Source organism: Dreissena polymorpha, chromosome 14, assembly GCF_020536995.1.
Source record: "Dreissena polymorpha isolate Duluth1 chromosome 14, UMN_Dpol_1.0, whole genome shotgun sequence".
Lineage (NCBI taxonomy): Eukaryota > Metazoa > Mollusca > Bivalvia > Myida > Dreissenidae > Dreissena > Dreissena polymorpha.
In genome coordinates, this window is record NC_068368.1 from 12797512 (window position 1) to 12810179 (window position 12668).

Genomic DNA, 12668 nt, shown 5'->3' on the forward strand with positions numbered 1-12668 from the left:
CCGGAGATGAATCAGAGCATTCACGGAGTGATCCGGAGATGAATCGGAGCATTAACGGAGTGATCCGGCGATAAATGTGAAAATCGGCTTAAGATGTACCGTCATCATTTATACTATAAACCTAAAATCTTTACCTTTACTTTAATACTATTGAACTATTATTATAATGATCGTTTGAGTAAACATTAGCGCTAGCGCGATTAATCAGCTATGTCCTCGATGCGACTAATGAGTGCCAACAAATAAAGCACCACGCACAATTGCACCCTGGTTCACACCATCTTCACACCCGTCAACTCGTTATTCCCACTTAATTAACTAACCCGTAATGGCGATGGCAGGTTTGTTGAACAACGCACATAAAAGACCGTTCGCACCTATTGTCCGCATCAATATTTCTTTGACAGTTTACATCAAATGCTTCGTGGAAATCTATGAAAAGTTGTGAAACATACGAAGCGTTTGCGACTTTTCATTGAATTTTACATTGGCACGACTTCAGCTCGTTCAGGTGTTATTCACACTAGCCAGCGCAGTCCTTTTTCACCGTTGTATTCCAATATACAAATTTTCCACACCTCAAATTATCGTTATGACGGTTTTTTGAAGTTGTCAACCAAACGACAGACGAAATGGGCGAACATCTAACATTTTCGCGATAGGTTTAGTCACAGCTCTAGTGACTTAATATTTTTAAAATAATGAACATTGATTCTTTGACACGTTGATATATGTAAAAGAAAATGAATAAATAATGATAAATAAGTTAACAAATAGTAATTTTAATAATTTACTGATACGTGTTGTAATTTACGGATTAAAAAAAACTTGTGATATGGAGTTCGAAAAGGTATCATCTTTGATTTATTTAAACCAACACAATTCAATTAATAAGAATTGAGTGATGAATAATAAGAAGAGTGAAACCTAATGTAAACAAATTATATATATTTTTTAAGTCTCGTTCGAAAAAATGTCTTACGGTGATCCGTAAACTAGTTTGTACGCTCTCCCTTTCTACAACTTAAATTTCACTAGATAATAATTATAATAATAATGATAAATATTACAAAACAATACTTTTTCTAATGATATTTATAATAACAATAATAATAACATAAAAATAAAATACATTATATTGATGATAATAATAATAATAATAATAATAATAATAATAATAATAATAATAATAATAATAATAATAATAATAATAACAATATTAATTTGATGTGTAACTTTGTAGTTTAAAGTTTTATGTTTGTAGCCTAGTGTGAAATTAGTCTAGTCTATTTTTTTCTAATCTTATTCAAGGCCAACGTAAGCGTCTTTATTACATAATGGTCATGGCGTATTTCTCATTGCAGGAATATGGAAAATTGTATTTTTTACATATCAGTTGTCTTATTTCAGGAAGAGATTCTAGATCTCTCTCTGCCTAAGAAGATACCGGAGTGCACCGCGGACTGTTCCCCAGACAGTCTCAATCCAGAGTTATCGCGGACTTTCAGTACGAGCAAGTCAACAGTGAGTCTTCTTTCTTTAACCTTGAGGTGCCTTTGGCGTAGTGAATATGGTGTCCTCATAGAGGCCGTAAGGTTAAGGGTTCGATTCCCACTGTGGAAGCGTTCTTGAGACCCTCCCCCCTAAAAAATAAATAAAATGCTGGATCCTCCAAGGGTACAGACTCGAGAATGTTTTAATAAGCATTAGGATTTCGATGCAATCAAGCTAAAATAAATTGGTTTATATAAAATAATTTAGAAATTTTATTTATACAAAATTTGATGTCTGAAACAAAGATTATATTAAACGTTACTCGCAAATCGGCACAATGAAGAATCGGATAAAGTAGTGCTTACCAACTACTTCATATCATTACATATACTACTTTTCATATCATTACATATACTACTTTTCATATAATTATATATAAACGATCCTTAAAATAATGTTAACTATGTAGCGATATTTATTTAGGCTAGGTGCTTTTTTTGCAGTCGTCTGACGGTTCGGCCTCGCCGGACTTGAAGAGACGTCGACTGCTATCGCCGACGCACGGGCACGCGTTAACCACGTCGCCGGATCCGACATGTCCCGTTACGCCGGAGAGCGATACCGACAACGATGTCGACGGGGGATCTTTCACCTCAAACGCCAGGTATTTATTAAAATCGATTTTGTCGATTAGCGTGGACATTTCATAAAAGCTAGATGTATGTTGACAACTTTGTCAATAATGCGTGTAATAATTCAACAAGCCGAAAAATGCACATGTTTGACCTTTAAGAGGTACCTTTTCACAGAGTTTGGCATGAATTGAAGTTTGCTTTATTAAATGCTTTATATTGATTAATGTAAACATTGTATCTAAAAAGCTCCAGTAAAAAAGAATTAAATTAAAGAAAGAAAAAAAGTAACCCTCTAATGGGCTCGAACCACTGACCCCAGGAATAAAAGTTTAATGCTTAGGCCACTCGGCCATCCGTGCTCATAAAATGAGTGATGTATTCTATACTTTATATAAGCAATCCTCGTAGTGTCACAACATATAGCGATAACAACATAACACTCCGATTATTCAATCGTTTCGCATTGCAGCGCTCTATTATTTTCAGGATTTAAATCGTCAAAATATGTACATATTGGATATTTTAGAGCATGGCAAATGTTCAGAACTACTGTTTCCTCACACATATCATAACTACAACAAAACTTTGCGAATCTGAAACATGTTTTTTTAAATGTCAAACGGTGAAAAGGTGCCTTTAATGCATTAGCTTTGAGGGTGACTTTAAATTGTTTCCAATATGTGACACGCCTCACCGTGATGTCCATTTTTGGTAAATAAATAGCACGAGGAATGGTGAACTTACAGTCTTTACATAATGTTGTTTTGTCAATTTTAACATATGACTTGTTTGTGTGACCCTGGTCTTTGAGATAGGGATGCTGTTTTTACACACGACACGCAGTCGAAACTAAACTAAATGACTAAACGAGTAATCACCCCAATATAATGCTAGGAATGCCCCCTACGACGAGCCCATGCGAGCGCCACTAACGTCACCGCCGACGCCGACGGGGGGCGAGCCGATCGTGCAGACGAGCGGCGGCGTGACGATCTACCTTCACGACGAGACGCTCTGGAGGGAGTTCGCCAAGTACGGCACGGAAATGATCATCAACAGGGGCGGCAGGTACGTACATGGGATTAATAGCTATTAATTCTGAACACCATGTTCACCACACAAAATACAGACGCGCTTTGGCAAAGTCCACAAAGGCTTTTCCGGAACGACACTTTCTGTCTTGATGGGATTCTCGTTTAGAAGAAAGTTCTTTTAAACAGTAAATTTTATAAAAGCGGAAGGTGCCGTTCATTAAAAGCCTGTGCAGACTACACAGGCTATCTTGGGCGACACTTTACGCACATGCTTTCAGTCACGGTTTCCTAAAGCACGCAATGCATGCAAAATGACATCAGTTGTATTGGAATAAAATGACGATTTTTTTCACTGAAAAGAATGCCGTTATCATTATTCGTAATTGATTAAATAATATAACAAAAGCTAAAAACAGCAAGCACGTGTGCTGGACGCTCGACTACCTCCTATTTAATGTAATGTGACCTTTAATTAGTAGAAAATGTTTCAATACCGTGAAGACGTATGTGGAATCATGTTTTCTCAATGCTCGAGACACACCATGGAAAGCCCAGTCAAAACATCTTATCAATAGTTGACCGGAAGCTTAACATCGTCGTTAACAATGGATATTTCTCCGACGACTTCCGGTTTACTTTCAACGCGAAAGTTTTGTTTTCGTTAATACTGCGATGGGTGGTAGCCAATGCAAGTTGTTTTCTCGTGTGTACAAACGGCGTTGTTGATTTAACAATCGTTTCGAGAAAACTGGGCTTAATGCATGTGTGACAGGTGTCTTCCCAGATCCGACTGTTAAGTCCGCACGCGCTATTCTGGGATGACATTTTACGCACATGTATTAATTAGCAATATTCTTAGAACGAGGCTTATTAAGTCATTTGAATCGCGACAGTCTTTGTGCGCCCGACAACGTCGCAATCTCAATAGCGAAAAATCAAAACCTCGCTTGGTTGGCACGAACTTAACAATCATAATATGCCCACGTAAATATCTTTTTTCTAAAAACCACGACATTTCCTGCCGACGAATGCAAAGGATTTTGCAATATGTTATACATCAAGCAACACCTTTGCAAGATGCAGAGGCGATATTTAATTGAAAAATGAATGTTTGCTTTGTCAGGATTCTCGTTTCCATGGCAGCCGGCATTAATTAATGTTTTCACGGTTTCGACGTGAACGTAGTCACCTACCATAATATACATAGGTGCAACGTATCTGCGGAATCGTTTCCAGCATTGTTGCATACACAACGGTACTTTGAAATTTTTACACCAACTATTACTTTAAAACGGTCTGCACTGTATACATGCCTCTTAATTATGTTCTGAGCTTAAATGTATTACATATTTTCTCAAAAAATATTTTATGATGATTGTACAGTATTTTCTCACTGATCAAAAGCTTTAAACAGGATAACAGAATCAATTAGGTATTTTTTTCAAGTTTTAAATAGCGGTTTGCATTAATGGTATTTTATCTAACGGCTTTCAGAGTGAAGGGAATACATATGCATGCAAGTGTCATTAATTACCAATTGTGTTTATTAAGATACTTTGAGAACATACACTTGTTTGTTATTTTCTATAAATTTGTTTCCAGATCTATGGCACGACTTAAAAAGTTTATTTAGGGAACTAGACTTAAAATGAACCTCGCTATGGGAAAACTTGACTTAAAGCATGTGCGTTAAGTGTCGTCTTAGATTAGTCTGCGAATACTGCACAAGCTGACCTTGGACGACACTTAAAGCATTAGGCCCTTTTTTCCCAGACCACAGCTCATATAAACATTATCAATCGACAATTCCAGGCGCATGTTCCCACACATCGTGCTCTCCATTTACGGTCTGGACGCAAGCGCCTCCTACTCGCTCGTCCTCCAGATCGTGCCTGCGGACGAGCGACGCTACAAGTGGGTCAACCACCAGTGGGTCGCCATGGGGATGGCGGACCCCGGACCGGAAGTGCAGCCCGTGACGCATGCAGACTCTCCGAACACCGGCGCTTTCTGGATGCGTAATCGGACGTCCTTCTCGAAGGTTCGCCTAACGAATAACAAGGAATCAAGTCTTAAGGATTCCATCGACGGAAATGTAAGAATTCTCGGGTAATACAGGGACAATTATTTGTCATGCAATATTGACCGATAAAGAACGATATCTCGAAAATAAATATTCTTAACTAGAAGATGTATCTTTTATGTAAACATGTTTCATTTTATTAATATATCGTTGTTTAAACCACATCGTAAAATAGAATAATAAATATTAAAATTATTAGCCAAATTTTAATTTATTGAATAAAAACCACGGAATGTAACTAAATAAAAAAACAAACAACTATTTCCGTTTCAGATTCTGCTACTCTCAATGCACAAATACAAGGTCGTGATCAGGGTCAAACCGGAGGCACCAACGACGGAACCGGAAAGGGTTTTCGTGTTTGAAGAGTCGGCGTTCGTAGCGGTCACGGCATACCAGAACTCTCAGATAACGCAGCTGAAGATCCAGAACAACCCGTTTGCCAAGGCTTTCAGGGACGCGCACAACCCCTCGTAAGCATAGCATCGGCCCCTTCCCCACCCGTCCATGTTTACAATAATTAATGAGCCGCACTGTGGGAAAACGGGGATTAATGCAGGTACAAAAAGTGTGTTCCAGATGAGGTTGTGCAGTCCACACCGGCTCATCAGGGACGACTCTTTACGCTGGTTTTGTATTTTCCGTTTAAAGGAAGTCTATTTTTTACAAAAGTTAGGGTTTGCTTGAAAGTTAAGTCCCTTATTCAAATGTGCGGAGTCTGCGGACTACACAGGCTAATCTGGGTTGACTCTTTACACACATGTATTAAGCCCCGTTTTAACACAGCGAAGCTCAAATGTCTTATGTTCTATCTAGCACATTGAAGCTCAAATGTTATTATTGCAGACGTTCTATCTAGCACAGCGAATCTCAAATGTTTTTATTGCAGACGTTCTATATAGTACAGCGAAGCCCAAATGTTTTTATTGCAGACGTTCTTAATAAATCAACTATTAAACAAGGTACAGGTGTCGAGAAAAAAATGAAACGTTTTGTATTCTAAAACATATGTGTTATAATAACTGTGAACAATAAGTGCGTATTCATTGAGAATTTCACGCATGATACTGGCAGGAACCGCATAGATTTAAGCACACAACAAAACAAAGTACATGTAATACAATCAAATGCAAAACAAAGTAATACAATACAAAACAAAGTAATTTAAAAAAACACAAAAACAATACAATACTATGAGATGCAATGCAATGCAATCCAATACATTTTATTAAGCGAACCAAGACAAAAATCCAGGAATCTTATTATCTAACGAAGGTATTGACGCGGACCAAATAGCGTTTTTTAAGGCAAACGTTAAGCTAGAATCGTAAACGAGAAGAAATATTGAAAATCATGTTTGAGTTATTATATTTGATTTGATATTTGTTTATTTATAGTGTTCCACACCCCATGCCTTCAAAGAAACGCGAAAGAGCCCCCAAGTCGAAACGTGAGTCCTTTATTGTGTTTTCTTTCTCTCATATGATATATATATGAGTCGTGCTCTGTGAAAACGGGGTTTTAATGCATGTGCGTAAAGTGTCATCAAAGATTAGCCTATGCAGTCATCACAGGCTAATCAAGGACGACACTTTTCACCTAAACTAGATTTATGCTAAGAATAGACTTTCTTAAAACAAAAAATATCATACAAGCGGAAAAGGTCGTCCCTGATTAGCCTGTGTGGATTGCACAGGCTTATCTGGGACGCACTTATCGCAAATGCATTTGACCCCCTTTTCACAGAGCACGGTCCATATATTAGTTTGGTAAGGTTACTTATAGGACATTTAATTTCATCACACATATACTTGGAGAAGCGTAACAAACAGCTGCTTACAAAACAACAACTACTCATACAATAACAACATCAATGATGAACCGTCCACCACCACCATTATTTACAGCAGCATCAACAACAATACACCAGTACCACCATTACCACTACAACCATTAACACCTACCTAGATGCCAGGTCGCAACATGTCAATCCTATCGTCAATAATTCTTTTAATAATGTATAAGAAACTGAGCCATGTATGTGTTCGACCTTTGGCCATTAGTGTGACCTTGACCATTAACCAAAACATGACCCACTTTCTGGGCATGTTAACATTGTTTTTAAATTGTTAAATTACCTAATGGGTGATGAAGTTATACTCTAAAAATATGTTTGAGGTTAATTAAGTCATTTGACCTTATGTGTGACTTTGACTTTTGACGTAAGTTGTTATACGCGGCAAAAATGTCGACCATTTGTGGTAATGAATGTCAAAGTTACAGTCCGGACAAGCAGTTTTGGTTGTGGTGGTGATGGAGAGCTACAACACAGTACCATCACTATCAGGTCATCATCATCAACAACAACAACAACACAGTTACATCACCAATACCACGAATACAAATAAAAGATTAACAGTTACATCACCACCAAATCCTACAGCAACAACACAGTTTGATCACCACCAACAGCAACCAAAATAACGCGGTAACTTCACCACTAAAACCAACACAACCACGGTTATCTCACCACTACCACCAAACACAAGAGCACAGTTACATCTCAAAGCAATATCAAAATAACATTACCACCACCACCAACATCCCGATTACATCACCACAACCACCAAAAACAACATGGTGTTATCCCAAACATGACCACGATACACAACAAAAACACGGTATCATTACAACAACCACCAAAAACATACAACAACTACTCAGTGACATCTCCACCACAACCACTACAAACAACAATACGATTGCATCAACACCATATCCTCCAAAACATCACGATTACCGTTCCAACCAAAACCAACAATACCACGGTAACATCAACACTGCCAATTGCCCTATCACCGCCACCACAATCAACACCAACATCAACAAAGCCATCAACAATACACCAGTACCACAATCACTACCACTACCATCACCGCTACCAACAAGAACACACAAATACAAATATCCCCACCACAGCCAAAAATGATCTTCTACAGAAACACTACTTCCACCAACAACATGAACAGTAAACATAAGTTTATCCGATTTATTTGCGGAAATTTCCGGTAAAATATTAGACAGCCTTTGCCAAGTTTAGGTTCTCCAACCACAAATAAATGTTGAAATTGGTAGGCAGATACATGTTGCATATTATTCGTGAATATGTAATTTTATTTAAACTAAAATAATACATCTATTATTAATTTGGAATATCATGCATTTTAATGCACTAAATATGACGTTGTCTGTCGAGAATTTCTATATAACTGGTATATGGGTGGACGTACTTTACATGGCTTTTATAATCTGATGAGCACTACAGATAATGGTACACTTTTGAATTCAAACGTATGTATATCATATTATGAATAGAAGTTAACAAGTTGATATATTTATAATATGTAAGATGATGTGTTCGTAACCACAAACATTTTTTGTTTTGTTTAGAATACTGTGTATTTTTTTCCAAATGCCTTTCTTAACTTAATAAACTGAGTTGAGTTAAATTGAAAAGGTAATCACCATTAACACACGTTTGCGCTTTAGTAAATCTTCATTCAGACAGCACAAATGTTTTTGTTTTTTTAAGCATGCCCAGAAAGCCACCATCAAGTCACCGGCAATCTCCCTAGCGCTACCGTGCCGGAAACCTGGCCGTTACCCGGACAGCCGGTGGTTTTTGGTCAAGCTGGAAGTCATCCCGCGTACTCACAGATGGCTTTCTTTGATCAGATGATGAAGAATATGGAACTGATGAAGAGCATGGAAAAGACGGGATTAAGTTCTTTACCATGTATGTAATTTAATCCATTTATGCCTAGTGGACTCTCCCATCCTTCTAAATTGGATCAAATTATTTCCATAATAAGGGATGCCTAGTATATTTATTTCTATATATAGAATATTTCGTACAGAAATTCCTTTAAGCAAACAGCGAAGACCCTGATGAGACGCCGCATCATGCGGCATCTCATCTGGGTCTACGCTGTTTGCCAATGCCTTTTTTTTTCTAGAAGCTAGGCATAAATTGGTTAAAGTTAGCTAATAGCATGTTAATGACGGGGTTAAGTAACTTATAGTAAACTCATATCAGGGAAAAGGCGGGTTTATTTCCTCTACCGTGCATGTAACTTATATGCAACTAATAGTCATCACGTGGTAAAGTATTGAACTGTTTAACGCTATATTGCTCGCTTAAAAAGTAAGCCAATGTTGGTTCAGTACTTAACTTGTTTTATAAATTATTAAGGACATGCATATGTATTGCACTGTAAAAAAATATGCCTTTTAAATATAATACAAAGTTGTACGAAATAAAAGTGAACACTGAATTATTTCACGAATTGATGGTGTGTAATTTAATATTACAACTGCAAAGCCTCTCATCGTATATTATTGTTTAACGGGATTTAATCCTTAATGAAATAAACAATTAGAAATTAATACATAAAACTTGTTCTAATAAAGCTAACTACCTCGTTATGCTCATGTAACTTACAAATGGACCGTGCTCTATGAACATGGGTTTAATGCATGTGCGTAAAGTGTCGTCCCAGTGTGCGGACTGCACAGGCTAATCAAGGACACTTTCCGTTGTCATGGTATTTTTCGAGTACAAAAAGTCTCTTCTTAGCAAAATCCCAGTTTAGGCGAATAGTGTCGTCTCTGTTTAGCCTGTGCTTACTGCAAAAGCTAATCTGGGACGACACTTTACGCACATGCATTAAACCCGCTTTTCCCAGAGCACGGCTCATATATAAATTGCAAGAACAATCGCGTGTATAATATTTTGCAGTTTTTCCTTGGGCGGCTTATCCTTCGCGACAGATGCCGCCATATTTTCTCCCACAAGGCCCTTTTCCGTTCCCAGCATTCCCAGTTCCGCCCTATATCGGAAATCACTCCGCAAGTCTGCACGGCATGCGACTTCCACTTTCAAGTCCAACAATTTCCGGAGGAGAAAATTCATCGCCGAAATTAGACGAAGATACCCCAAGCTCAACAGCAACTTAAAAAGGATATATGAGTCGTGTTCTGAGAAAACTGGGTATAATGCATGTGCGTAAAGTGTCGTCCCAGATTAGCCTGTGCAGTCCGCACAGGCTAATCAGGGACGACATTTTCCGCCTAAATTTGATTTTTGCTAAGAAGAGACTTCATTTAAACAAAAAAATGTCATAAAAGCGGAAATTGTCGTCCCTGACTACTTCATTAGCCTGCGCGGATTTCACAGGCTAATCTGGGACGACACTTTACGCACATGCATTATGCCGAGTTTTCTCAGAACGCGACTCATAATAGTTTGTTGATACTGTACCAATTTAGTTTTTGATCTATCTCAGGCATATTGTCGCTCAATTGCATTAACATGTTTGTGATACAGTGTCACTTTGGTTCGGTTTTGTAAAATGAAAGCACACTAATATTAAAGTCACGAGACTTCCGTTGAATGCCGACCAATGTTATGTTCGCGAGCTACCCATATGAAGTGTTGAAGAGTCTTTTTTGAAGGTGGGGCGATGAGGGGTGGAGGTCGGCGCATAGGGGCAGTGGTTTAGTTAAACATTTATTAACGTTATTTATTTCAAGTCCTGCGTATTGGTCCCCAACTCAATCTGAAATGTAAATGTGCTATTATTGATCCTGAGTGTAAGATTGGCTTATATTTGGGCATTTTTTTTTCACGTACCCTGATAAAACCGTTTACCCTTAAATGCTATTTATTACGTGGCTGTCATGGCTATATATAAACCATATATTTTTCAGAATTATTGAAGTGTCCAGAGGGCAATATACCTAAAAAAAACTAGTACGTTACTTAGTACGTGCTTTAATACTTATGGGACGGTTTTACGCACAGTTAATTTATAGTGCATAATTATGATATTGCGAATAAAATATTTATTAGATTTTGTGTGTGTATTTGTGCATATTACCTGCGCATGTTGTTTAAATGATGTATTTATAGATTAATCATTGTTTCCGGGCATTCGTTGATATTGTTTGTTGTGTACATATTGTTATAACTTGATATGGTTATTTGAAAAATAACAACAACACAGTGTTTGTCATGAGTCTTACTATTTTATAGGAATTACGGATGGAACAAAAGATGAATTTACTGGAATACTATATCAAAGCGCTGAATTAAAAGGCACTTGTTCGCTTTTTGAACGTATTTAATATTTAATGTATTTCCATTTCATTGTTTATTCATTTTTATGTACTGACATTAACGTGTTGATCCTCTACTCTCCCACCCGTCACAAATATTTTTATGAACGTACCATCTACGGCAATGTTTAAGTTGTACATTAACATATTTTTTCTATAGTTTATATGGGTCAATACTTTCTCATCGTGTGCATTTATTTCGATTTACATTTTTCATCATAAAATACTACATACTGAAATGCACGTCTATATTTCATTATAGCACCTGGTCTGATGCAATACGCGCGCATTTCATGCGCGGAACTTGACAGACGATAGTAACAATGTCGACTCTTATAAAAACACGGGATTTTTTTAGATGCGTACGAAGGGACTTAGTAGTAGGAAAGTAGGTATTTCGTGGCCATCTTGGACGCCATCTTTGAGATCCCAACGTTCTGATTGGTTGAAATGGAGTGAGATCGGTCTTCTGATTGGTTGATAGGTTTGGCGGTCTTCTTGGCGGTTTACAACCGTCGGTTTTTGGCGGTTTGATATATGATGAGTAAGAATGTTGGCGGTTTGACGCCATCTTGACGGTTTCACTTCCGTCGGTTTTTAGCGGTTTCGTATGAGTAAGAATGTTGGCGGTTTTGCGGCCATCTTGACGGTCTCCGTCGGTTTGAAATATAATACGTGAGCATTTTAGCGGGCGGTTCGAATAATTGCCGCTATATTGACGAGTTCACTTGTGTCGGTTTTAAATATGATAAGTGAGCATTTTAGCTGTTTTACTACTATCGGTTTAACATTTCATGAGCGAGCATTTTGGCGGTTTGAATGATTGCCGCTATAATGACGATTTTACTTTTGTTGGTTTGAAATATGATAAGTCTAATTTTACAGACCATATTTTGTGAATCAGTATGTGGCAAGAAGGCTTATGTATGGTAAGCCTGTTGTAGCAGACGATAAATTCCATTCTCCTAGCAGAGTTGTCGTTGATACCTCAACATAACGTGATGAACCGCTGTGTATTGGTACACTTTGCAAAGGGTTTATAAATATGACTTAGTGTTTAACAGCCAGTAAAATGAGATTGGCCAGTCTGGTGTTTATCATTGAAATCTGTACATATTGACTGCTTTCAGTGAAAACGGGGCTAAATGCATATCAAATGAGATTAGCCTGTGTATATTGATTAGCCTGTGCAATGCGTAGAAGCTTATCAGAGACATTCTACAACAGCAAACACGTTCAGTGCTT

General features: G+C 37.6%; 1 protein-coding gene across 1 annotated transcript; it reads left to right on the forward strand.

Moving 5' to 3' along the window:
• Positions 1–328: 328 nt before the first annotated feature.
• LOC127857179 (T-box transcription factor TBX10-like) lies at positions 329–10262 on the forward strand. Its single transcript, XM_052393596.1, has 9 exons — positions 329–337; positions 1411–1524; positions 1998–2158; positions 3024–3197; positions 4976–5258; positions 5520–5719; positions 6644–6696; positions 8839–9042; positions 10120–10262. The coding sequence occupies exons 1-9, from the start codon at positions 329–331 to the stop codon at positions 10260–10262; spliced, it is 1341 nt and encodes a 446-aa protein (XP_052249556.1).
• The last annotated feature ends 2406 nt before the right edge of the window (positions 10263–12668 follow it).

What these genes read in the sequence shown, in the direction of transcription:
- LOC127857179 (XM_052393596.1), top strand. An exon ending in ATCATCAACAGGGGCGGCAG is followed by an intron (nt 3,198 to 4,975) that starts GTACGTACATGG and finishes CGACAATTCCAG; the next exon opens with GCGCATGTTCCCACACATCG. An exon ending in AGGGACGCGCACAACCCCTC is followed by an intron (nt 5,720 to 6,643) that starts GTAAGCATAGCA and finishes GTTTATTTATAG; the next exon opens with TGTTCCACACCCCATGCCTT.